Source organism: Solea solea, chromosome 9, assembly GCF_958295425.1.
Source record: "Solea solea chromosome 9, fSolSol10.1, whole genome shotgun sequence".
NCBI lineage: Eukaryota > Metazoa > Chordata > Actinopteri > Pleuronectiformes > Soleidae > Solea > Solea solea.
The window spans coordinates 1,515,054-1,542,895 of NC_081142.1; the positions used below are offsets into that span (position 1 = coordinate 1,515,054).

General features: G+C 39.9%; 2 protein-coding genes and 1 long non-coding RNA gene across 12 annotated transcripts in view; 2 read left to right on the forward strand and 1 right to left on the reverse strand.

Annotated features, from left to right (window-relative positions):
- The window catches only part of mcf2l2 (MCF.2 cell line derived transforming sequence-like 2), a 73,534-nt gene that overhangs the window by 19,532 nt on the left and 26,160 nt on the right, over nt 1-27,842 (reverse strand). For all 9 annotated transcript variants that reach the window (XM_058637763.1, XM_058637768.1, XM_058637765.1 and 6 more), the window contains 15 exons: nt 27,808-27,842; nt 26,778-26,969; nt 26,504-26,690; nt 26,230-26,333; nt 24,335-24,423; nt 12,202-12,268; nt 10,871-10,986; nt 8,175-8,244; nt 6,278-6,370; nt 5,424-5,516; nt 4,429-4,551; nt 3,242-3,322; nt 2,761-2,901; nt 2,230-2,322; nt 1,877-1,955 (listed from right to left, as the gene is read on the reverse strand). The exon at nt 27,808-27,842 is cut by the window's right edge and continues 157 nt beyond it. In XM_058637763.1, the coding sequence (XP_058493746.1) occupies nt 1,877-1,955; nt 2,230-2,322; nt 2,761-2,901; nt 3,242-3,322; nt 4,429-4,551; nt 5,424-5,516; nt 6,278-6,370; nt 8,175-8,244; nt 10,871-10,986; nt 12,202-12,268; nt 24,335-24,423; nt 26,230-26,333; nt 26,504-26,690; nt 26,778-26,969; nt 27,808-27,842 (1,563 nt within the window). The remainder of the gene's footprint in view (nt 1-1,876; nt 1,956-2,229; nt 2,323-2,760; nt 2,902-3,241; nt 3,323-4,428; nt 4,552-5,423; nt 5,517-6,277; nt 6,371-8,174; nt 8,245-10,870; nt 10,987-12,201; nt 12,269-24,334; nt 24,424-26,229; nt 26,334-26,503; nt 26,691-26,777; nt 26,970-27,807) is intronic.
- Nucleotides 14,208-20,272, forward strand: LOC131465273 (uncharacterized). Of its 2 annotated transcripts, XR_009241301.1 has the most exons (4): nt 14,208-14,401; nt 15,427-15,569; nt 18,792-18,931; nt 19,949-20,272. It is a non-coding gene; the product is annotated as an uncharacterized LOC131465273 (long non-coding RNA). The 2 variants fall into 2 exon arrangements; XR_009241300.1 differs by lacking the exon at nt 15,427-15,569.
- On the forward strand, nt 20,291-22,907 carry b3gnt5a (UDP-GlcNAc:betaGal beta-1,3-N-acetylglucosaminyltransferase 5a). Its single transcript, XM_058637772.1, has one exon. It carries the CDS (start codon nt 20,696-20,698, stop codon nt 21,860-21,862), a length of 1,167 nt encoding a protein of 388 aa, XP_058493755.1. The 5' UTR covers nt 20,291-20,695; the 3' UTR covers nt 21,863-22,907.

The window sequence follows — 27,842 nt, forward strand, 5'->3', positions numbered from 1 at the left end:
GTTGGTCCGATTGCATTAGCAGACCACACTAATGCTAGCAGAATATGTTTTCATTTGAAAGATAAAAACTGTATCCACCCAGACGAACATGTTAGCAAATTCAAAAAACAGGAAACAGGAAGTGAAAGCTGGTAACTATGTCATCATTTGTAAAGTTTATGCTTTACAAATGAGATATCACCATGAGATATTATGCTAAACGCAGCCCTGGAGCCAGCAGAGATTATAACTCCCTGAATGTTTTCCAAATGATGACTTAATGGCATCAATCACTAGTTGCAGTTCTCCTTCAAAACAGCATATCCATGTGTATATTCCTAGTTTAAACCTGTCCAGATCATCAGGGTACAGCGGCAGGTGAGCACTGATGCAGCCACAGACCTCCTCTTGTCTATCACCTCAGCTCAGTGGTGTGTGTGTCTCTTCAGATTGTTCCGAAGACTCCAGTCACACCTGTCTGTGCAGCAAGAGCACAGACAGGTGTGTGAAGGCGGGCCATTTGGTGACAGACATGTACTGCAGCCAATCATTCCCTGTGGTCTCAATTAAATAACTGCAAGAGTTATAGACACCTTACACAACTTTAATTACTGATAATATCAAGACGTGAAGGGGATTTCAACAACTAAGATCAACTGATTTCATACGAATAGAGGGTGCTCATGAGCTAGACCTCAGTAAACTAGAGTAAAGTGAATGATCTAATCACACATTCTCATGTGGAGACACATTTTAACGCCAAATTTGAAGCGGACTGATTGGATTGGAGACAGATATCAATACCAGTTGTGAACATGGACTCCATCTCGCTCTCATTTTCTCCTCAACACACAGAGCTGCCATTCCTCTGTTGTCCTGTTCTACCCTCTTCTCTCCTCACACTCACCCCTCCCTGTACTTCTGTACTGTCTGTCAACCTCCATCTCCACAGCCTGAAACTCTCTCCCTCTCTCGCTCTCCCTCTCTCTCTCTCGCTCTCCCTCCTCGGCCATCATTTCATTGCTCTCTTCCTATTAAGATCAATCTCCCTCTTCTCCCAGTCCAATTTCACTCTCCCTATACGCTCCTCACATGTAGTCAGTTGTAAATCACACACACGCATGTGTGTGTGTGTGTGTGTGTGTCTCTTCTGTCTGTCATGACCACAGAGTGGAACTGTGGGTGAGTGGCTGAGAGAGGTAGAAACACAGGGAGAGTGAGTGTTAGAGAAGCCAGTAGAGCTGCAACTAACGATTATTTTCATAATCGATTAATCTGTCGATTATTTTCTCGATTAATCGATTAATCGTTTGGTCCATAAAATATCAAAAAACCTTAAAAAATGTTGATCGGTGTTCGTGAAATGATGATGTTCTCAAATGTCTTGTTTTGTCCTCAAACCAAAATGATTCACTTTTAATGATTTCTTTGTTATGCAGAGCAAAGAAATGAAGAAAATATTCACATTTAAGAAGCTTAAACAATCAGAAATCTTGTTTTAATCATGAAAAAAGCTTCAAACCGATTATCGATTATCAAAATGGTTGTCGATTAATCGATTAATCGTTTCAGCTCTAGAAGCCAGAGACATGGAGCAGTGTGTATGTGTGTGCTGGTGTCAGTGTGTCCGCATGTATACAATTGAAAGGATTATTTGGTGACCGAACTGTAAAGAGTCGTTCATAAAAACATGGACCAGAGTCAAGGTCGAGTCTGACATGCTGTCAAAACATTTTCATCTTATCAAAATGTGCTGAGATGTTGACAAAGCAAATGAAGTTGGAGCCACGGGATGAAGAGGAAAAACAAATTAAATATTATTAAAGAATTTCACAAATGTGTATGTTTATACTGTGTGTGTGTGTGTGTGTGTGTGTGTGTGTGTGTGTGTGTGTACCTCTGCAAGCCTCCAGCTGTCCTGTGAGAACTTTACGAATCTCTGACACCCACATGTTTTTCACATCCATGGAAGGAGCCTGGGGAACAACACACACACACACCAAATAAACAAAGCACCAATAAAACCACTAAAACGTTTATTCTGTGAGAGTAAGTTTAGTGGAGAAGTGTGGTTCAGCACTGCCATCTAGAGGACACATCTGGTAAAGTGCATTACATGCATCTGTGACGAAATAAATATTAATGAAATGAATAAAAAAAAACATATATAACTGCATTAATGATTCTCCTTTTCATGTCCAGGAGCTTCACAACAATAGTTTCAAGTATAAAAGTAGAACATCATCATACCTGGATGATGTAAACCTCCTCTCTGCCGTTGTACCACACCTCAAACTTCTTGATGTCTCCCTTAACGTTCTCTGTGATTCCCACCGCACTCATCTGGACAGACAGGAGGACACACATACTGTGAGACCTTCATGGTTTAAATCATGTAAATCAGAAACGTTCAGAAAGTTTCGAGTGAGTTTAAATACACTGAGGGGAGTATAATGGATTCTTTATTTTGCAGGACTGTACTCAAATGAGAAACAAAGCCCATTGTGTATTACTTTAGTGAGGATAATCACAAATTGAGACTTTAAAAAAACTCTGTGGTTATATTTTAGTTTTGAACAGGAACAGAAATTAAGACCTTTATTCTCAAGGTTTTTCTTTAAGTATGGGCAAAACAGAAATGAGATTTTCTTTGTCTAGCATGGATGAACAGAAACTGAGACTTTTATTGTGAAAACAGAAATTGAGATTTTGAAAACTCTGGGGTTGTGTGTTATTGTAGGTCGTCATCATTGTACAACACACTCACACACAGTGTCTGACCTTGAGCGAGTGTTTGAAGCTATAGGACGGTGTCTTCTCGTGTCCATCTGTGGTCTCGTCTCGCTTCTTACAGAACAGCAGCATCTTATCATACAGGAACAGGTGTCTCTGCATTGGCTTGAACCTGGCCAGGTCCTTCACCTGAAACAGACAACCACATTATTTCACAATTCAAAAACATAAAAAAAAATCATAAACACTTCTCTGAGCACTCTCACCTCGACCCACACGGTCAGAGTGTCACACTAACAACATGCTCTTGAGTCTTACTAATCATTAATCAAAGTAATAAATCATTTTAACACTGAAATCAATGTTGTGTAGTTGTAAATTAAGAAAAATAAATCTTAAATCCTTCTTAAAAATCTACATGATTTCATATTGAGGAACAGATTTGCTCAGTTCTGATTTATCTGTCTCAGATATATAATTGTATAAATAATTGTGACGATGCAGGGACACGTGATGGGTGGGGTCAAACCTTGCTGTGGCCTCTTTTGTGATCCGTCCACACATTGAAGGATCCCTGCATCAACAGCTTTCCCAGTTCACTCAGGTTTCCCTGTGGTCACACACACACACACACACACACACACACACACACACACACACACAGTCAGCCTGTTGAGCGCCTCACATTACTATCACAGCGTCTGTTATTCAGAAAAGACAAAAATACTGTTGTCTGAAAGTAGAACTATGGAGAATGAATGTAAATGAAGACATGAAGCTGTTTCAGGGCAGAGGGAGGTCCCGTCTTGTACTCATATAGTATACTAATCAGTATCAGTACAATTGTTATTGCCAAGTGCAGCCAGCATGTCCATGGGTCGGTATTAACATACAAAACATTTGTTTTGGTGTTCTGGTGCAGAACAAACATAGTAAAAAGAGATTTAAAAACCACAGGATCAACTTAACATGAACACAGGCTAGATTAGGATCAAATAAAAGCAGTTTGAGAAAGTATGAGAAAGTATCTTCACCATCTTCTTATAAAATTGTTGTTTTTTCAGTCTCATGGATCCAGTGAGTAGATTTTTGACTTGGCATGACATTAATGTCAAGTTAAGTTAAGTCAAACGAAGCAGTCATTCATTTGCCAAACATGAACAATCTTTTGGAAAAGGCTGAAATCAATATTCAGAATCTCAGTATGTATCAACAAATGTTGTCATCAGCATCTACGTATAACTAAATAGGGAAACACTAATAATAAACATCAGTTTACATTTGGAAAACACCGAATGGTATCACCAGGGAGTTGGAATCTCAAAAATGTCCAAAGAATCCCAATAACTTCAATCATTCATGATTTATTAACCAGGTATGGTTTTGGCCCGCTGACCTGACAAACACTGAGGATTGGTTTGATATAAAGTTAGATATGGTTGGTTAATACATAATCTGGAGTTTTCGGTCAGCAGGACATGTGTTTTCAAATGACCCCCAGTTTGAGACTCCCTGCATATAACTGTCTTTTCAATAAAAAAAGCAGCAAATAATCACTGCATATGATAATGTGTTTTCTTAAAATGCTTCATTCAGTTCATCATCAAAGGTAACTATTAAAACATTGGTATAAGTAAAGTTGACTTATGTCTCTAATCTACAGTGTGTGCCATATTTCATGCGTGTGCATGACGGTGATGACACTGACATACGGACCTCAAAGCCAGTGATGGCGATCTGGTGCATGGAGTCGTTGACAGACTTGATGATGTCCAACACTGTCGCTAAAGCCTCCTCCAGCTCCAACATGCCATCGCTCTTACTGCATTTTAGCATCTCCTGGGAGACAGGAAAGAGAGAGGGGCTTGTTACAGACACTTTATCAGGAACACAAGATACCTTATAAAGTGGCACTAGCACTAGTGACAGCTGGTGTGGTCTATTATTGTAGAGTGTAGATCATCTGCTTCAAGGTTTCATGTGTTATGAGTTGAGAGTCTTCTGTTGCCTTGTCTATCATTTGAACCCAGTGTGGTCAGTGTCCGCAGTATTTTTTCCCAGACAAATGCTGCTCACTGGCTATTTTCTCATTTCCTGACCTCAGTAAACCCTTGAGATTAATGGTTGATTAGATTTGAACAGTTCCTTATAAAGTGGCCAATGAGTGCAAGTATTTTCCATCCTGCTGCCGGCCCATGGGAGAGGAAGAGGGTTGTGGTCTGGCTGGGTTGGGACACATTATGCTCTAGTCCAGCTATCAGCTTCTTTACACTACACCATAAGCATTGTACAACAGTTCACTACTCTTGACTCTCGACTTCATTTTAACTCAACTCAACTTAAACAAATATTATTAAGTGCCATGCAGCTATAGAACTATCAATTAACATATGACACAAAAGTATTTATATCCAGATTTACTGAACTATCCAGATAATTGCACACAAATTAGTAACTTGTTATTAATGTACTGACAAATAAGTCAAATTACATTAAATGACATGTGTAGCTACATTAAACAAGATACACACAAGCTAATGTGTGTGTGTGTGTGTGTGTGTGTGTGTGTGTGTGTGTGTGTGTCTTTTTGTGGGTTAAGACCTGGTTTTAGGGTTAGGCACTTGTTGTGATGGTTAAGGGTGAGTCCTGAGGGTCCTCACTATGAAAAAAGCACAAACGTGTGCATGCATGTGCCTCTGTGTAGGCTCTACCTTCAGCATGAGTTGGTACTTGGTGATCCTCTGCACAGGTTTCAGCAGGTAGGCATCCAGAGACAGTTTGTGGTCCAGTTTCTTCTGACACTCCTGTTACAGAAACCATACAGACTTTGTGTGCAATTGTAGTTTCCGATCCAGTTTCCCTGTCTTTGTACACTTCTGCTTCTTTTATATATTTACATCATTTAGACAATTTGTAAACCCTGTGAACAATAAAGTTGACTGTAATCTGAGACACAAGATAGGTTAGGTTTTAAAGTGTGGTTGTCAAAGGCACATGCTCAGAGCTGTCTCGATAGTGCACACCCCCTTCACCTTGAACCTCGTGGGCTCACGCTCACTCTCAGTCTCGCTTTAGAAACAGCTCGCTCTCCCACACATTAGAGTCCATGGAGAAAATCATTGATTTTACATCACAACACACAGGAGTTGTTGATCCACTGCTGCCTCCATTAGCAAGTTCAAATGTGTTATTTTGTGACTTCAGGGTTTGAAAGCTTTCGTTCCGATTTACCACAGTGATACAAACTTACCTAATGAGGCAGAAGCAAACAAGCCGCCCCTCTGTCCATGCAAATGAATGTTGTTGTTTTTGTCTCTGGGCTTTGGTGCAGCGAGGTGAAAATGAGCATTTTTCATGTTTTCATTCAAAGCACACGTCTGTGTGTAAAGCTGGTTCTAGGTGCAGGTGGAGCATGGAGCACAGTCAGCGCTGACTATGTGTCAGTACGTCATACAACCACACTTAAACAAACCTGAGCTATCCTGTTCACCACACTCTGTGTAAGAGCTGCACTTAAACAAACCTGTCCTGTACTATTCCGTTTTAAAATGTGAGTGTGTGTTACCTGAAAGAAGAGGCTGTCTCCACACTGTCTCCAGAGGACTTCAGAGCGAGGTTTATTCTGACAGTACTTCTGATACACCTGCAGCTCTTCTTTCTGATGACACAGAGACGGCACGTTCTTACATCACCATGCATAATCACAAACATCAGATCAGTGAGCTTCTCCATCACCATCACTGACCATTAGAAACCGTGACCTGAAGAAATCAATGAAGATGTTCTTTTAAAATGAAGCCTAAGAATAGAAGCAACAAAAACTCTCACTTCAAATAATCATCAAGTGGGTGTATTTCCCTGAGAATATACAAAAGCATGTTACCCCGTTCTAAATTCATTCATTTATATGAATTAATATTTAGATTAATTATAATTCAGGCACTTTTCATAGTAAAGTCAAGACCTCACAATTGTTGTCGAGAGGTCCAACAGGAAAACAATGAACATGCACTTGACAACAGTGTCAAGTGCATGTTCTGGCAGAACCCAGACCCAAAGTGTACGGTCACCAGTTGGGGAGAATTAGCTGTCTGTTCCCGCAGTGGTCATTTTGTCCTGTCCTGTACTGTAGCCAAATATAACAGCTCAGCAACTATTGTTTCATAAAAGAAAACAAAAATAAAATAAAATAGCAGAAGGAAGTCTTTTAAAGCTGCCGTCTGACATTAGCATTCCCAAATCACCTCATCAACATGTTTGGTGAGGGGAAGATTTATTCACTGACAACCAAACAGTCTAACTCAGGGATCTGCAACCCTTTTCCACCCAAATTAAAATAATGTCACATCATGTATAAAGTAATGTAGACATACTCTATATGACGTGTCATTGCTGTTTCATCTGTTAAACAATAACACCAAACTGTAGAGAACATACACTGGCACATGTAGGCCTAGTTTAATATAAAACACAGAACTTTGTAGACCTACTTGAGTCCTTCCATTGTTATCTTTGGATCCACATAAAGTGGCCAATGAAATTAAAATAAAAATGAAAGTAACCCACTTTGAAATAAAGAAAACAATATCTGGATTTCATGTAGATGATACTTGTGGAAATCTGCTGGCATAGGTATGGGGATCCAAAGATGGATATTTAAATGTTAACACCAGTTTGTCAGGTGTGGGAGGTTTTCAATCCTACATTTGAAAGGAGAAATTTGGCTGCAGAGCCAAATATGGCTGTAGACCCACGGTTTGCAGACCCCTGGGTTAGTGCCAAAGATAAGGAAGATACATCATTTAACGGCAGATGGGAAAATCAGTTTAAAATAACTTGGAAAATATGTCACGATGACACCACGTGATTTTTTTACAAAAAACTATCCCCTCGGCCACAAAGTAGAAGCCCAGATCACTTTTTGGCAACTGAAATACTGCATGTTATTGTTTGCACGAGCCCTTTATGGGTATTTCAACAGGTAACTGGGACTAAGAGGGCTATATTGTTTAAAATAGGTCACACCAGAAGGAAACCAATTGATTTGACACACAACTATCCCTTCAGCTACAAGGTAGGAGCACAAATCACTTTTTGGCAACTGGAATAGTGCATGTTACTTTGCAACAGGTAAAACACAACAAATGTAGACATGGTCAGCTGAAGTCAAGTGATCTGAGAGACTTTTTTTGTTGGTGCCAGAGGTGAGAGGATAACAGTCCTACTAATTCCAAATAACCACATGTTACAACCAAGGTATGTAGAAGACCATCTTGGATAAGATGAGCTACAGCAGAGTACTCCCACCACTTTATTAGTTGTCCTGTGTACCTAATTAAGTGACCAATGAGTGCATATGATAGTACCAGTGTAATGCTTGTGTGTTACACAAGGATCTGTGTGTGATGTTGGTGCAGCACTGGTACTCATTTACCTCCCACCTCTGTTTATGAGTCACTCACCCTCTTCAGGAAGCAGGTTCCCACCATCTCTGGCTTCTCGAAACAGTTCTCCAACTCCCTCAGAAACGTCCTGCAGGTTGTTTACATACAAACAGGATTAAAACAATGATTTATAAACAATCTATCAAACAAGACAGTGACAGATGTAAATATGATCACATGTGAATCACAGTGATGAAGGACAGACAACCTGAACCATCCTGAACCATACGGAACAGAATCACAGTATGTGGCTCTAATTAGACCTGGAATTAACATCAAGTCATCAGTGATCCAACTGCATGTGATGTTAAGTACGATCAATTCAAATCTCCTGTGACAACATGAGATTGATCTGGCTTCTCTCGCCCTTTATCAAAAAAACATACTGAACAGCATGTGTGTGTGTGTGTGAGTGTGTGACAGTGACAGAGAATCAAAACCTCTACTCACTGTGCTGTAACATGAAACAAGAAATCATGTGATGGTCAGTGTTAATATTGTGGTAATGACTACAAATAAAGTAAATAAAGTAAGCGCTGATGACTGCAGAAAAACAAATTGCATCAGCAGAGGGGGGCGGGCTCTAATGTTCTAATGCAGCTCAGGAAAGTGGACACATGTGTCCTCAAACTACCTCCACATGTGTTTTTTGTGATCTGATCTTAGGACACATTCAGGATGGACAGGGAATGTTCAGAGCTGGACTTGGTGACATTACATTACACTTCATTTAGCAGACACTTTTATCCAAAGCGACTTACAATAAGTGCATTTCAACATTTGGGTACAAACAAGAGCCAGAAGTAAGTAAGTGCTTGAAGTAAGCCAAACTATAAAGTGCGATGTACAAGTAATTGTTTTGTTTTTTTGTCTTTGTTGTCTTAGTCGAGGTAGAGTGGTTCCTGGGATCTTCCTCAGCTTGAGGTTACAGCAGTTTTTACTTTAACGTTTACTTTTCCTCAACAAACGGACACTTAGAATCCACCAGTGTATTGTGTTATTATATTCATTATATTCAGGTGTTACTGTAGGCCTGGTTTAATCTTCCTGCTGCTGCAGATACACACGGACTCTCTGAACACCTGATGATACAACATACTGACTGTACAATGCATTACAGAGTGCTTGGCAGTCTGGTTTAGGATTTAATGATGTTACTATTGCCACAATGTGTAGCATCAGGACTGAATTAACAGATAAATGCACAATTAAATGCTGAACTGATTTAAAGACAGTCAGGAGTCAAAAACCAGACCCTCTCTTAACTAAGTTATGTGACTAGAGATGGAATTTCACTAATAGGCCCCAAGTCAGGGGCCCCTCTGACCCCAGAGGACAGTAGGTCCTTTCAGTAACACATGCACACTCTGACTGCAGAAAGTATGAGGACAGTGTGTCAGTGAAAGATCCCATTTTTAATTTGTCTAATTTGTGCCCTGACTAGAACGCACGGTTTTTCTGTTCATGGAGGTTCTTGTTGAAGGACATTCATACATACTCATAAAGTCTCAAGTACTATTACATGCTCTACAGAAATCTTCTACTTCAAATACAGTGCATTTAATGCTGTTCTGGTCAATTTATGTATATAAACCACACTATTACATGACCATATTTAATGTGTTTATTCAATAATCCTTCTTTTCTTTTTGAACTCATTGTTTCTAAATCTTTAGCTAATATCTCAAATAATTCTCCTCAAAAATCAGACAGTGAACACGACAACATTTAGCTGTGTGTTGCGGAGAAATGTGTCTTAAGATGTCTGAAGCAAAGAGAGAGTGGAGACGGACAACACCTCAGAGGCAAGTCAGAATGGCCCTGAGGCACAGAGAAAGCAGATGAAGTGATGCACCCATCATGTCTAGTGCCTACTGTACAAGTCTGTGGGGCAGTGCTATGATCTGAGGCTGCTGCAGTTGGTCAGGTCTAGGTTCAGCAACATCATGTGCCCAAAGAATGAGGTCAGCTGACTACCTGAATATACTGAGTGACCAGATTAGTCCATCAATGGATTTTTTCTTCCCTGATGGCACGGGCGTATTCCAAGATGACAATGCCAGGATTCATCAGGCTCAAATAGTGAAAGAGTGGTTCAGGGAGCATGAGAGATCATTTCCACCACAGAGTCCAGACCTTAACCCCATTGAGAATCTTTGGGATGTGCTGGAGAAGGCTTTGCTCAGTGGTCGGACTCTCCCATCATCAATACAAGATCTTGGTGAAAAATTAATGCAACACTGGACGGACATAAACCTTGTGACATTGGAGAAGCTTATGGAAACAATGCCACAGTGAATGAGTGAGTAATCAAAGCTAAAGGCGCTCCAACGAAATACGCACATAAGTGTGTGACCTTTTCTTTGGGCGACAACTTTTTTTGTAGCTGGTTCTCACGTCATGAACTTATGTGTGTAGCACACATATGGCCCTGGGGCTCAGGAACAGAAAGATTAGTGAATCAGTTCTGTTAGGTGTGAATGTTTAGACACTCAGTGTTTGAACTAAACTATGGAAGAAATATAAGGAATCAAATGGTGGTGAGACCTAATCTGCTATTATTCTGTTTTTTTTCAAACCGATAAATTTTATTTTATATTCACAAATCCCAATTTGTCTGGTAAGATCTTAACCCAGGATGGACAGTTCAATATATGTTGTGAATACCAGTAAATATAAATAGGGGGTCAACGTAAAAACAGCATGACACCAACCTGTTGTGAAACTCATAAATCTCAGGCAGGTTTCCAAAGAGCACGTCCCTTTTGTTCTCCAGGGAAGGCGGCGTGAGGTGACTGAGCTCAGAATTATCCAGCTCTGCAAAATAACCCTGGGGAGGAGAACAACAGTGATGATGATGATGATGATGATATTTGTACGGGGAGTGACGATGACGATGAGTGTCTGTTTCCAGGCAGGCTGTTTAATCTGAATGTGGTAATCAATGTGACTTAATCCAGTGTTACTTGGATATGAGATCATGGAAATAATAAACACTAACTCTGTATCACCACATTTTTTGCATAATGAGAAATTTGTTTCATTTGCTCAAGTGGAAACTTTTGACCTTAAGTAAAAACTCTGCATGACACAACGAGAGCTAATCAGTGTTGAGATTGAGATACAACATTCTTGTGTTTACTTGTGTTCCCCACATGAGGGAAATGCAAATGTACAGTTTTTGCATCCACAGTCTGCTGACGTTGTGTAGGGTCAAGTCACTTTGATGTGTGTTGTTTTATTTTTATCTTTCAGGTTCAGTACTTTGGAACCTTGTTAAGAAAATTGCTTATATCAATAAAGTTTACTTGTTGATTGTGTCATGTTGCCATACAGTAAATGCTGCCACCTGTGTGTGCTAGGATACGTGTGGACCTCATGTAAACATGCATCGGTTCCAAGTGGTACAACATGAATGTGTGACGCAGATTAGACATGAGTGCACACTTGGTATAAATGAAACTGTTGTTTAGAAGCTGTTCATATGTAGCATGTTTTCCATGTAGAAATGTGTTGTTTTAAATGAAGCTGAAAGGAAAGCACCATTGTTGTTGTTGTTGTTGTTTTCTATAACTTTTGGGTGCAACCACATGCACTGAGATGAGGAAATTACATTTTTTCAAGTGCAGGGAGCACTTACAGAGCATCTCTTGATGATCAAACTGGTCTTTAAACCGCCAATTACACAGACAAACTCGATTCTTTCGGGTTTAAAGGATCAGATGCACTCAAACATGGCAAAGCTTTTTCTTTTTTCCACACAAGCCTTGGCTGCCAAAGCTGCTGTGAGAAAAATGCAACGCTTGTAATCCATTATCTTCGTTTTGATATACTTTTTGTTGTTGTTGTTGAATGTGTTAACTAAATTATTGAGGCTGCAAATACACTGGTGGATTCTAGTAACAGCAGACGTGGCAGGAACTTGGATAAAAACACCTCAGGCTTCTTCAATGCATTTTTCCCTCCTTTTAAGTTGTTACATGTAAACAGTGCTTTATTGCTCGTATCAGAAAATATAGAGATTCTCTGTCTGTGTGAACTATACCTCCATGATGCTCTGCAGCTCCTCCACATACAGCCTCTCCGTCTCAATCAGCTCCGTCATGATGTGCCTGCACATAATCAGAATGAGCTCGTTATGAAAAGAGCCAATTATTTATTTATTCATCTGACGTTCCTCTTATGTTCACTCAATTCAGGCTCACAAACAATACAATAAATCAGTGCCAGTAATAAACACGTCTGTGAAGTGCTCTTTGGTCACGTGAGTGCGGCGTGTCTGCACGTTACTGTAGCTCTGTCCACACTCACTCTGTCTAATGCAACAACATGAAAACACAGTAATGGCTTTTCATGGCACCGCGGTGATGAGAGAAGAGTTTGTGTGGTGAGATCAGACTTCATCAGGATTCATCTCCCAAACAATCAAAAGTGGCACAATTAAAAAAAACAAAGTTTCCAGTCATTCTCAGTCCATTTGGATCCATTTGGTCCGTTAAGTTCAGTTCAATTATGATGCTTTCGCTACATATTTGTCTCTGAAGTTTATGTCCAACATCATGAGTTACTGATGTGACAGCACACTGATAAATAACAACCTGCATTTGGTTCAGGTGAGTGAGGGTGCACTCACATGGTGCTGGAGGCGGTTATCAGACGTTAGCAGAGCAGTGTGACTTTGTAGCACGGTGGTGTTAATAAGTAGCGTCATTTTTATTTGATGACTTCATACTAAACCTCTACTACTACTGTAGTACAACATGTACAACAGTACCCAGCATCACACTTCCCTCCTCGGCTTGTGCTTCTGTCGCAGATATGATATGATATCTTCTGCACACAGGGTAACGGTCTTAACCACTGAGCCACTCCACCCTATATTGCACTTGTTCAAGAAAATGAGTATCCTTGTTAAGTACTGTGATTAACATTGGAATAAATTAAAAATAAATAAGAGAGTACGAGACAGTTGGTTTTATATTTGCAAGCATTATGATGTTCGCCTGAAGGTAAGAGATTATATTTAGGAAACAGAATCATGTGATGTGTCAAATAGAATACTTTTAAAAAAAAGTCTAAAGTTTTTTTTAAAAAAAGAGACCTGTCGAAAGTTTTTAAAAGTAAGATTTGCTTAGAAACAACACCATAGGATTAATGAGTGTCTCAGCATTGTGCCGGAAATGATTCAAGAATTTGCAATGCTGCCAAAAATGAAGCAGAGGAGTTCACGTGCGTCTTGTGTTCCCACTAACGTGGATCGGAGCAGAAGCCAATAAAAACCTGTGTGAACCTGATTGAACACATTCCTGCCTACTCACAGGAAAATAGTAGAAGGCAACCCTTTCAAACCTGCACTCACAGGCAGATGCACATACTGAACTGAACTGTAATAGTCCTTTGGTTATTATTAGTTCAAAAAACCCTAACCCAGGATTAAATGGGTCTAAGAGTTGGCTCAATCAACCCTTTATGAACACAGGTTTGAATGTAACAGACATTTGTTTAGATATAACAGTGACAGTAAGAGCTTTGACCATAAACTTTACCATGAATAAATAGAAATAATAAAAACATAAAAAGCAAACATGCACAAAGTAGCCAAATATTTTATCCGAATAAAAGCGTATCAGTTGATAAATCACAATTTAAACATTGTTTTATGAGTGATAGTCGAAGAAACTGGTTTTAAGCTTCATTTATGGCTTAAAGTGAATTTGTGCAATATATAAACATATGCAAATATTAAAGGCAATTATATAGTACTGAGGTATTGATTTATTGTCCCGTACCTTCATGTCAGCAAAAAATAAACACTGATACTGATGCATCTGTAGTGAAAGACTCATAACTGTGTGTGTGTGTGTGTGTACAGTCACTCAAAAATGAATCACCTCCTTTGTTCGTCCATGCAAAAACATTTACAAAAACAGGAAGGAGGGATGAAGAAGAGGAGATGTATAGAGGTCTGCCCCTGTCGTAAAGTTGTTCCTCCCAGTTTACAGCACAAGCCACCCACCCACCCCAGTATACCCACACACACACACTCACACACTCACACAACCACGCTCAGAAGCTCAGTCAGGAATCTTCAGGGCGAACAGAGGAAGCTGGACAACTGCAACTGACTGGGAAGAAGATGAGCAGAGGAAGGAAAGAGAGAGTGACAGGAAAAGAAAAGCTGTAGGGAAAAGAAATAGATGAGCAGAGGAGGATTTATCTTTACCCCACATCCACCTGAATAACTGGTAAGTCTCTCTCTCTCTCTCGATGTGTGTGTGTGTGTGTGTGAGAGTGTGAGTGTGTGTGTGTGTGTGTGTGTGTGTGTGTGTGTGTGTGTGTGTGTGTGTGTGAGTGTGTGTGTGTGTTAATACAGTTACAACATAGAATCTGTGATGTAATCAGACGACTCACAGTCAGTGTGAGAAACGATCACCACATCTAACCTGTTACTGGGTCCTCATGCGAATAAATCAAGACTGAAACTAACAATGTAATTAGTGATTATTTATCACAATGAATCAATAGTTATTTAGTCCAAAAAAGATCAAACAATGTGAACATGTTCTGGTTTGGTTTCTCTTCTACGACTAAATGAATGAAATGAATATCATTGGAAAATAAAAACACTCAAACTGACTCGAGTACCTTGTACAATCCTACTTGATGTTGTGGATTGTGAGTTTTCCCTGTGTGTTTGCAGTGTAAGTCAGAATGCTGCATGTTTTCTCAACACTACTCATGACAGGAACTGGATCCTTGTGTGGAGTGAACAGGATCGTTACAGATGTGGAAAAGCCTTCATTTCATTGATCCTGACATGCGATGAAGTTTTAGTGAAAATCAAATACATTGTACCAGGGGTCGCGTTAAATGAATATTCAATGACCGCCATTGACGGAAAAATCTGAGGGCCATCCGTCATTTTGACAGATTGCAATTCACACCCCTGACCACTTGGTGGTGAAGAGCATATTACAGTAATTGGCTCTTGTAGAAGAAGAAAAGTAGAAAAGAAGAAAAATGTCACGGCAGTGTCAGAAGTTTCTTTAAAAAGCCCAATAACTATGGTGAAAAAAGAGGGATAGATGCAGGTGAAGGACAAACTCAGCCCTTGGCCTCAACGGAGCGAGGAAGCGGCAGTAAGGAGGTTAGGCGGGAGTACAGAGTTCTCCTGGCTGAGGAGGGAGGATAGAAACATTTTCTGCGACAAAATAAAGATTCCCATCGGAGCATCTGAGCATAATTTCTGACCTGGACACCGTATTCACAGACGCTACGGGCAGCAGATCCACTGGTGCAGAAGGAGCGCATGCTGCGGGATTTCCTACCACGCGCAACTACGTGCAAGCTGGCACGCGATTCAAGTCCATGTGGACCAGGAGGAAGGTGTGAGACTGTGCGTTTAGGCCACAGGTGAACTGTTCATATTTCACTGCAATATGAACAATGCAATTGAATATGTCATTATTATCATTTAAAGTGACCGGTAAAAATAGATTATGACGGGATTTTTATGACCCTGTCAGTCAAAATGACAGACAACCAAAAAGTCTAGCGCAACCTCTGCATTGTACATACATTACTGAGCCTTATGGGCACATCAACCCAGTGACCCTTGACCCCCAAAATCAAATCACTCTATATTTAAATCATGTAAACTTTTTTCTATCAAATTTGAGGAAATGAACTCAAAGCATTCTTGAGATATCATGTTCAGATGGACAACCTGCCACTGGGATCCACCAGCACAGAGGCAGAGAATAAACCAACAAAAGTCAACAAACAAATCAAGACCCTAACAAAACCATGTCATGATTTCCCTGAACAATTCATTTAAATTAAATTTAGAAAAAACTTCAAATAATGTGGACAGTTCAAACAAAACCTAGAGAGCCCAATGAAAAAAACCAAAGCAAAGCCACTTAGTTTCCCACAGTGTCACCACACTCCCCTTACTCTTTCAAGTTTATACATTTCATTTTAAACTAAATTCTGAAAGCAGACCTGTGTCTGGATCACCACCAATATCTAACCATTTATTCCCTGGGTCATAAAAACACTTTTAATTTGCTGCTCAAAATCAAACAAACATACAAATATGGCAAAAAGATTAACTTTGTCAAAAGTAACAACACCAGTTAAAAAAAGAAAAAGCAGACTGATGACCAACCATCACAACAGTAGGACATTTGCTTAGATTCAAAACTACTCATTTACAAGAGAAGCAGCACTGGTTAAGCAAAGGTGACGAAAATCATCAGCTACTGGTTGTGGCAACTTCCTGTTATTCAAACAGGTGTGAAGCATCTGCATCATCTGCATCATCTGCTGAACTAAAGACAAATGTGGGATTGTCCAGCACTGACAGCTCTTTTCACTCACTAATGAACAACATTTAACCTGATTCACGTCATCAGTTCACCTACTGCTGAGGTTTACGTCAGTTTGTTGCTAAGTATTTAAAACTTTAGATTCCTTTGACTATAAACAAATGTCTGTAACATTCAAACCACTGTCAAATTCACACCGTGTTTATTCAGTCTATCAGCTTGCATACAAGGCCCTTTTCTTCTATGTCTGTTGGCCACGCCTCTTTTGAAGAAAGATATGCTCTGATCACGCCTTCCTTTGGGAGGATACACCTCACATAATTGTGGTGTCATTGTTAATTTAATGAAACTGTTTCAGTCAACTTGAAGTCCTCTGCACATCAATGGTGACATGAATCAAAGGAGATCAATTTCCATGTATCCTCTCTTTTCATGGCAAGGGCGACACAATTAAGCAAATAAATGAAAAGTCCCAGAAAAAATACCATTATGGTAAGAAACAGGTGGATTTGGCGTCGAGTGATGATGGCCTGGTGCTGTCATTTTACTAATAAAGAGAACAAGGAAATGTTCTGAGTCTAAACAGTGGATCTGTGTCCAGTCACAGGAAGTGCCCACGTCCAAGCCTCATGTTGTCACAGCTCTCTATTGTTGTCCAGTCAAAATGTGCTGCTGTGGAAATGTGTTTGCTCTATTATGAAGCATGTCTCTGCTCAAGGCTAAAGCCCCTCTATTATAGCTGTGTATGCAGGGTCAGCACTTACATTCACAGCTCACCAACCGTCCATGAAGGCAGTTTGGGGGTGTTTACAATATACAATGGTGAGTTTTGGGTTTGAAGGCTAGTCTGATTACTTTAGAAATCATTACTTTTCCAACTTGTCAATCACAATTCAATGTCTACTTTGGTTCTAATTTAGTTCAATTTGTGCCCAAAATCTCCTACTGGAAAGCTGGGTCCTGGATCTGTAAAGAACCAAGAAAAAATGACTGGGCTAACTTCTCCTCGTGTCTACACGATGATTATGCAATTACAGTATATGATTTAAGATTATAGATCATTTTAAACATTACTAGTACCAGTGGTAATAGAATGGGACCGAGCTAAAACTGACCACATAAAACTTGGACCTAAACCTGTATGAGCTCTGGGTTGGTTGGGTCTTCCGTCCTATGTTCCAGTTGGACTCGTGAAGACTTCTAGTCCCATGAGATCAGATGCAATATTATAAAATCTACAAATAGATGAACTAGAATAAAATTGTTGAACTACAGATAGACATTTATTTTGATCCTCTGAAATGGACTGGGTTCTGCTGTCATATGAGAGACTGCTAATGTGTGGACTGTTCTATTATTAGACTGAACGATCACAGAGGAAACGGAGAGTTGAAGGCAGCAGGAATTGACAGGATTTTTTTCCATGTCCTCAAGAGCAAACAGGATGCCTTCACAGTCACCTTATGAACAAGCGATACAGCTGATAATGAATCGCCTGCACTGTGCGCGACCTCTCAGCAGTGATGTTATTTTTGACTGTATTACTGAGTCACAGAGGCATGTGAGAGACATAAAGTCCTCCTTTAGAACTTCTTATTGCCAACATAAAGTTGAGAAGGTGAGAAAAAGCTTTTACCAATTAACAGCAAGTTCATTTGATCAAACCACTCAACAACATGCATTTTGTCCCTCAGTGTGCACGAGGCTTGTTCATGAGACACTCATGGTTTGAGGTGTCTCCAAAAAAAGTAGTCCTGCATCATCACCACAGACATTTTAAATGACAGCAACACATGTACTTCAATGTAAAACTGCATTCAACTCTGAGCTCACGCCTGTACAGCACCAGCACCACATAACTATATATGTAGACAACTATGTTATATTTCTGTTAAAGAATAGGTAGCAGTACACAAAGAGATTACTCATATAAAGGATTATATATTACATATGATTAATAAACATTTATAGACTAGTGCCACACATTGTCACAATCTTTCTGACTGATTTGTTTATTTAAGTGTCATTCACTCATTAGTGCCCAGTCTATAAGGACTTATAATAAACCACACACACAGGATACAAAGATGACCATGTCATCTAACAATAAACAAACTGACAATTTCTTATTTGTAGTTTTGACCATTAAATTTGATACAATATTCCCTTCCGTAACAACCACACATTTTCTTAGATCTGGCTAAGGTATAGATTTCATTCTACCCATGCAACATATCACAAAACAAATCAGTGTTGTTTTCCTGGACCCTTTCAAACTAAATTTCCCTCTGCTCTGTGTATCTAGGGCAGTGGAGCAGAAAACTAAAATCATCCTTACACCACGCCCTTCAGTGATACCTTTATAACTGCCTCTTTCAATTGCCAGTGGAAGGGAACCAACTCCTGAGCATACAAGGACCTCAGCCCTCTTCTTAAATGAATAAGGTTCAGTAAAGTAATCCTCTTTAATTTGAACATAGTATCTTAGCTTTGGTGTACTCCAAATCTCTCTTACGTATGTGAAGCAATTTATCTATGACTGTATTTACTTTACCCTGAAGTTTATAACTATTTCCTGTTGTTGCTCATGACTCATTCATCTAATGAACTACTCCATGTCAAAAAGAGCCAAAATCGCTCAACTTACCATTTGCCAAGCAACAAATGAAAGCTGCCTTTTTTTATCTGATGAGTTATAACAAAATATTATCAATAATAATTAAAATGCCATAACTCTTATCTTATTGTGAAGTGCTACCAAATAATCTGCATTAAACTCCCACAGCTCTGGGCAACAGTGTAAACCACAGTATCAAACCACAGAATAGCTATAAAAAGTGCAATTTACCACTAAGATCACTATTAAATTCCAGCTTATGCAATAAAGCAGTTACCATAAATTTCACTGCCAAGCCTAACAGTCAAGAGAAAGAACGCTAAAATCATAATAATCTTAAATCATAAAGGAGTAATAATCATAGAGAGCTACAACAATGATGTTGATGACTCATTTTGTCAAGAAAGATTTAGGAATACTGCCTAGCTCTTTTAACAATGGATGTATTCAGAATTAATTAGCACTGTATGAAATAAATAAGATTTAGGGAAAAATAATAATTTCATTGTTAAACATCATATTTTTCAGTTTGTTGTTCAATATGATGACAAAGATAATCACAACTAAATCCACCACAGAGACAAAAGAAATGGATAGAACGTGTTCTCTGAATGCTTTGTTTTGTAGAAAGAAGTCATGTCCCACAGAGACAAGACAAGACTCTTTCCTAGCATTCTGGGACCACATAATTGTTAAAGGCTACCAAGTGTGTATCATAATATAATTAATAAGTTGCCACTTGGTGAAACAGGTCTATAAAACATAAAAAAATACAAGCATGAATTACGTTATCTACAATTCTCTGACATTGTTTTTCCCCTTTTCATTGTACGCTGACATCACAGTAACCGGAGAGGAGGAGGACGGAGAAATAATCCAAGAAAGGGGTCGGACTCAGGATACAAGGAAGATGCCAGTCGTCCAATCACTATGAAGGAGCTTTGCTTCACACAAAATCAGAAAAGGTTGAGAGACAGAGCACCCACACAGCTGAGACTTCAGACTCAAGCTGACTGGACTTGAATCAGGAGAGGTCAGCTGGTCATCAGCACAAGAGGAACGAAAAAGAATATGTGTGAGGAAGACAATGGAAGATTAAGTCAAGAATGAGAGGGAGGACTAATAGATTGATGAAAGGAGAGTGAATGTAAGCACCTTTGCACACCAAATCATTTAATAATTTTTTTTTTTTTTTCAAACGAACTTGATTCTTTCAAAGCTTTACTTTTGATGGATACTGATCAAACCAGCCAGGCTGTGCTGTTGATGACATATCACTAAAAATATATACATAATCAAATCAAGTAATCTCCTCAAATCTTCAAACTGACTGACAGATGTGCTAAAATATTGATAAAGCGGTAGAAGATGAGTGAGTGAGTGAAGAGTGAGTGGTACTGTAGTAACATCATAGTCATAATCATAATTTCAAGCCATTTACTTGCGTCGCCTTAAATGTGCAAAGGTCTTATTCAAGCCTCAAAAGGAAATAAGGCATAGTTTAAATAACACTCCTATTAAAAGAACAGAAGACCAAGAAGGACACCAGGAGAGTGGTGGATACTCGTGTATTCAGACAACCCCCCCTCACAATGTTCTTCAATTTCCGTCGTATCCATAAGATCCAGTGTGTGAAGCTGCTAACTACATGCCTGGTGCTATGCATGGTGATGGTGTGCTGGGAGGATCTGGATCACCATGTGGTTAGTCACGTGAGATCCTATACATATCGCTACCTAGTCAACAGCTACGGATTTCTCAATTCATCCTTCTCCATCACCTCTAAACATCACAAAGGAAAGAATGGTGGTGGTGGAAGGAGTTATGAGTACCTCATTAATCATCCGAGTAAATGTGGAGGTGATGGAGATGGAAAAAGCCAAGACAACGTCCTTCTCCTTCTGTTTGTGAAATCTTCGCCGGAGAACTTTGAGCAGCGTCAGGCCATCAGGGAGACGTGGGGGAACGAGAGCTTTTTCTGGTCAGAACTGAAGGCGAACGTGAAGGTGCTGTTTGCCCTCGGGATGCACCCAGACCTAACATGGCGATCCCGGGTACACACTGCACTGCTGCAGGAGGACCAGGCCTATGGAGACCTCATCCAGCAGGACTTTGAGGACACTTTCCACAACCTGACAACCAAACTGATCCTGCAGTTCCACTGGTGCCACGAGTACTGTCCACAGGCACGTTTCCTCATGTCTGCCGATGACGACATCTTTGTCCACATGCCCAATTTGGTTAAGTGGTTAAGAAGCCAATCGGGGGCTAAAGATCTGTGGGTGGGACATGTACACAGAGGTTCTCCTCCAAATCGCCGCAAGAGCAGCAAGTATTACGTTCCCTATGACCTGTACCCATGGCCGTCCTACCCTGACTACACGGCAGGAGCAGGGTACGTGGTTTCAGGGGACGTGGTTGCTAAGATCTACCATGCCACTCTGTTGCTGAAGTCCTCCATCTACATTGATGACGTCTTCATGGGGATTTGTGCCAAGGCCATGAGGGTGTCTCCCCAGGAGCATGTGCACTTTTCCGGGGAGGGCAAGGCTCCATACCACCCCTGCATCTATGATCGCATGATCACATCACACGGTCACACCGATATGCACTCTCTGTGGCGAACAGCAACAAATGAGGCAGTGTATAGCAAGTACAGAGGGTTTACGGGAAGTGTTTACTGCACAGCAGTGAGAATGATGCTGCTGTGCCTGCCATATTACCACAGCACATACCCCTGCATGGCTGCTTTTACATAAATGTTCAGCAGATGGGGGGAACAGTTTGAATTAGTTTTATTTGCACACACACCAGTTAATAATAGTGAAGATGACCTCTGCATTTAACCCATCCTTTTTTACACACCAATCGTGAAAACACAAACTGAGTGCAGAAGCAGTGGGCAGCACTGTGTTTTGGGCACCTAGCTCAGGGTTACCCCAGCCCTTCGAACCAGTGACTTCCCAGTAACAAGCCCTGTCCCCCTCCACTCAGCCATGGGCTGCCATGACTGAAATGTCGGACACAAGCTCATGATGGGAGCTCGCACATGTTCTTTCATTTCTCCGTTCGCTGACTGTGATATGTGTTTGCTGGGTTTTATTTAAGATCAAAGCACTGGTTCCTCAGTGATTAGATGGTTCGTGTTTCACTGTGTTTACAAGGAGAATGGAAGTAGAACCCACCGCAGGTGTTTTTACAGTGGGCACTGACGACACCTCCACAGCCATTCACACTGTTACTCACCTGACCACCTCTGAACAGGTTTAACCACATATTACCTTGAAACTTGCTATTTAATACTATCAATGAGGAAAAGAGTTCAGGGGTCATTTATTATTGCTCAAATGTAAATACAGTTCTGGTAAATGATGTATGATTGCTGTTGCATTTTAAAGTGTAAAGTTGTGAGTGTTTGTTAGATTACAATGTACGAATATCGTGGTTTTACATCTTTGTAAGACGAGCAGCTTTTGCATCCAAATATCTTTGCATTTTAGATGGATGGTCAAACAAAACAAGACTTTTAGCAGACGTCACCATAGACCACGAGAATCTGGGCAAATGTTTTTCACCACTTCTGGGTAATTACAGACAAAAACTTAAGAATAACACAGCCAGATGTAAGGACAGTCTACAAAAGCTTCACCTGTAATACCAGGTCCACAAAATGTTTATAAAAGGTCATATGACATTCAACGGTTTTTTTTTCTTTCTTCTGGTTACTTTTAAAATTGATTGTAAATAGTTCAGAGTTCTTTGAAGCTTAATTGCAAAAACCGGAAATAAAAATGTGTGAATTAATTTGTTTTTAATGACTTCATGCCCCTCCTACAATACCTTCATGGCCCACCAGGAGCATGTGGCTCACAATTTGAGAATTACTGAACTGAAACATGTATAATTCCAGACAAAATTGTTACAAAGTAATCACTAATTGGACATATTTTTCTGAGTCCTACACAGAAAATCCGCAGAAGATCAGCAGTTTCTATTGTACTCAGACCAACAAAGAGCCAACATTCCACATTCAAAGTCAGTTAAATCACCTCTCTTTCTCATTCTGATGCTCAGCATTAACATTAACAGCTCTTCTTGACCATGTCTACGTGTCTAAATGCAATAACTGGCTGATTAGACATTTGCATTAGTCAGAAATTGAACAGGTGTACCTAACAGCAGCTAGTAGCTGAAGAATGTAGACGCTGCCACACAGACACACAATGTTAGTATTATCATGATATAAGGGCTGGACAATAGTACAATGGCAATAAAACAAAGGTTCTATATAGTGATATTATGTATATGTATTGTGCAAACACACTTTGAGAACAAGACACGATACCAATTAAATGCTTTGAACCAGATTTGTGAAATCTTTCATTCGCACAGGTGCAAAACTTTATCTTTAATTATCTGACATTTTGTTGTGATAATTATCCGTATAGAATGATTTAATACTTTTTCACGCCATAACACTTTTGGCCATTTCACTCAGCCAAAGCTAAAACTGAAAACAGGAATTACTTTCAAAATGTTGTAACTGATAATAGGTTGCAGATCTAAAATTCAGATTTTGCTTTGTTTTTACTTCTCTGTCCCTCTGGGCTATTTCCTTTTTTTGTTTCCCTGAAATTATTCTCTTCACTTAAGTTTTATTAAAACCCAAGTGGTCCTCTGTCACCTTTTGAACAACCAGCACCACCTGCTGTTTATGTTGATGCTCAGAACATTTTCTTTCATCAAGCAGGAACACTTTCTGATTTAAGTCTGCTCCACACAGAGGTGGGTACTTTCAATACAATAATCCTGTCCACACACACTCTAAGTTCTTAAAACATCTTTGTTCACATAAAAACACAAAAACAACCCACTGTGAAGTGCTGTCAAAATCAAGTCAACAGGAGATAATACATCCATAACTGGCCAATCAGAGAAGAGGCAGACAAAAGTATCTACCTGTTCCAGGAGACAAACGTCAAAAAATAAAAATAAACTTCAACACTGGCTAAATGTTTTGCTACATCTGATGCCACCACACAAATCATTAAGATCAGAGACACTCACACACAGTGTGAAGTTAAAAGCCATAAACTCCTTCATTTATAATGAGAATGACATTTTTCCAAAATATATCGGTTTTTAGAGACCTAATACCCACAGCTTGTGGTATTAACACATTTTCATTAATACCACTCTTGGCACCATTTCCACCTGAGATGTGCCCTTACCTGCGTCTGTTGGACAAACTCTCCTCCGTCTCATTGGACAGGACGACATGAGTGGAGCCTCCTTGACTTTCCTCATGCATCACCTCTATCTGTGACACACACACACACACACATACAAAAACACATTATAGATTAGTATTTAATTGCTGGGACTTGGTAGATGCTGCAACAACATAAATTGAAAAATGAAACTGAAGACATTCAGTTTCATTTTTCAATTTATTTCTCTCTAGTACACCCAATAACTGTTTAATGGTGCATTTAGGTACATCCTGTCGGGGGTTCAGGATCGTATCAGTCACAAGTCAATATGTAACTGAAGAAAAAGTAATAGTAAAGCTACAAAGAAACATTGAACCAGTGACCTAAAAGCAGCTGTTTTTGCTGGGGCTGTAACTAATTATTTTTATTACACTGTTATTTTCCTGATTGATCAATTTTTGTGGAAAGAAAAATCCACAAACGCCAAAATATCCCCAACTGTCCCAAATGTGTCCACAATGCAAAGACCAACAAGTCAACATACTAAAAAAGTATACACTGAATAATCTGAAATTAGACATCTTTATTATAAAACACTGATTTATGTAGTGGTCAGTTATTGTTGCAGACCCAGTCACTGCTGCAGCATTAAGTCTCAACACAGATCAGTTTAACACCCAGTGCAAACATGGACACAGTGGAGCCAAGAAAAAGAGCTCATATTTGATGTAATGTGATATTCTGCCACTATTTTTTGGCACTTTGTTTAAACAGCAGCCAGTCGGCTGTGACACAAATGTCCTGCTGTCATCAGTTTAAGGTGAAACACACACATATGGACAAACACCTCAGGCAGATCATACACACTGAAAGATGAGCAGCAGCAGGGATTTAATGATGATGCCTGAGGGGCGGAGTTTACACAATCATCACATCTGCTAATAATACACATAGACACATAGAAAAAAAACAGCTAATCACTGGATTTAAAAACAAGATGTTTGCAAAGAGAGGCTTTAGAGTAAATGTTATTTTGTATGATGTGGACTCAGTGTAATTAGTTATTTAACTGCGCTTATGTGAAACTATTTCTTGACTCCACTTCATCTTTAAGTGGGTGGGGGAGGTTTTTTTTGTCATATACCGCAAACTGGACCAGACTGATGAAATCACAGAGCATTCATTGATCTGTGGACATGGAAGTTTGCAGAACCTCAGCTTTAAAGGGGAACAGTCCTAAATTAAATGGGTCTTCTCCATCTGCTCTTTGTCATGCTCAAGTCAAATTATGGAAAAGTATTTTCATTGCACTTCAGAAACACTGGGAAAAGACAGCGATGATGATAAAGCACAGACTGTTCTGTTGTAACTGGTCAACCACTTTCAGGATGTGAAGGAAATGCTGTTCCTCTTTCTTGTTCCTGCTTTACCTGAATTTGTTAAGGTGTGTGTTCTACTAACAACAATGCATGACTTATGCAAATACGGTCAATGTGCATCACATTGGTGCAGAAGTCTTCAGCTCAACAACTGAGGCTAGGTAGCCTCAGTATTACACTGATTGTTTTCGTAATCTTTTGAGTAGTTTTCTGATTAATTGATTAGTTGCTTTGTACATAATATATCAGAAAACAATGAAAATGATCATGTGTGGTGAATTTGAAATCATTCTCTCAACAGATAACACATTCAGAAGGTAAAATAAGGTTTGCAGATTTCACTCAAGGCCTTAGTGAGATGTAGTAGACGGACAGAAGAATTACCTGAAAACATCAGTGAGTGGAGGCATTAAAAAAAGACATGAGAGAAATGGAGGAACCTAAATGAAAGTCTATATGTCTCATATGTATCATAAAACAGGATGTTATATGTGTTTATGTGGGGTTTAATTGCTCCAGAATCAGAGGATGTACCTTGATGCCGCCCTTGGCCTTGCGTATGATCTTCTTCTTGTTGGGATCGGGGTCGACCGTCTGCTTCCCGCTGGTGGTGTTATCAGATGCTCTGCGACTCAGAGCTGCAATGATGCAAGATCACACAGAATAAATGATTTCAATTATGTAACTTCACATCTTCAAATGATGTTTCAAAACAGAAAATCTGTTTGTATCAGACTGTACAATGTTACACTTTTACACTTAAAACCAGCTTCTCTGTCCATTAGTTAGTCCTAAAAGTCCAACTCACGCTGGTGGTTTGCTGTCGTTCTGGTGGTGTTCCTCACTGCGGGACGTTTGGGGGAGGACTCGGGCCGCGGGGCCACAGGCTGGACAGGCCTCGTCTGTTTTGCCGAAAGTCTCTTCAGACTGACGTGCCGCTTCTCAAACATCTCCTGAACGTCCTCCAGACGCTTGAGAGCCTTCAGGACACTGACCTGCAGATGAACAGCTCACTTTCAAACCCCTCGAACAGAAACAGAGAATCCGGTTGTCTTGACAACCAGTGTGTTTGTGGACCGTACCTTTAAATCCTCAGAGAGCACGACTTCGTACTGGTTGTGGAGGTTCCTCAGTTCGGTCAGCTGGTTCTTTTCTGCCGACTCCAGGAAGCGTTCAATGTCGCTCAGAGCTGACTCCGCCCCTTCCTGTGACTGACACTTGTCTACAGCCTGAGAGGCCAACAGGTAGATCCCAGACTCACACCACTGGTTCACCTGCACACAAACAGCAGAACATTCAAACAGGTTCAAAAGGTCTGGTGTTTAGGTGCCACTGATGGTCAAGTGGGACCTTTGAAGACAAATCATGACTCAAAATGTCATTTAATCTTCAAGCTCTGTGGTGCAGAGCGAGAGAAATAACTACAAGTGCTCAGTGGTTGCACATCTCCACTGACCAAAGCCGACTCAGACTCATGATTTTAAGGTTCAAGAGGCCAAACATGTTTTATGAGGCCACCGTGATGTACTTTAATAATCCCACAACTTGGACATTCCTGTGTAATAAACTGGATAAGATAACAAAATAAAATAAATGGGTGATAAAGAACGAAATAAATATAAACAAGTGATTTAAATGAACAAAAAAAGTAATAACCATTACATGTGTGTAAAGGTGTAGGACAAAGTAAGGGACTTTCTTTTCTTCTTTTTTAACTCCAACATTCAAATCAAAGCTTCAGGAAAAAATAGAAAAAATAAACAATTACAAAACAAACAAAGAAAAGCAAAGAAATAACACAGTTCATGATACATACATCTGTAAAGTTGTTCCGAAGGTGTTCTAAAAGATAAAGATTTGTGAGATCACAGTGTACTGTGACATCTTACCACCAAAGACCACATTCAAATTGGTTCAAGTGTGTTTGTGCTGGATGTAATAAACCTGAACCCGGTGACGTTGAGGTTTGACGTCACTGGTCTACAACAGCAGTCTCAATCTGAGGTGAGAGCTGGTGAGTCAAGCATCGTTAAGAAAGGGTGAGACTGAACCACAGCTCTTCAGGGACTGATTGAGGACTGAAGATGACTGTAAGTGTGACTGTCTTCTCACCTTCTCAATGCCTGTGTGTATCTGCAGAGACTTGG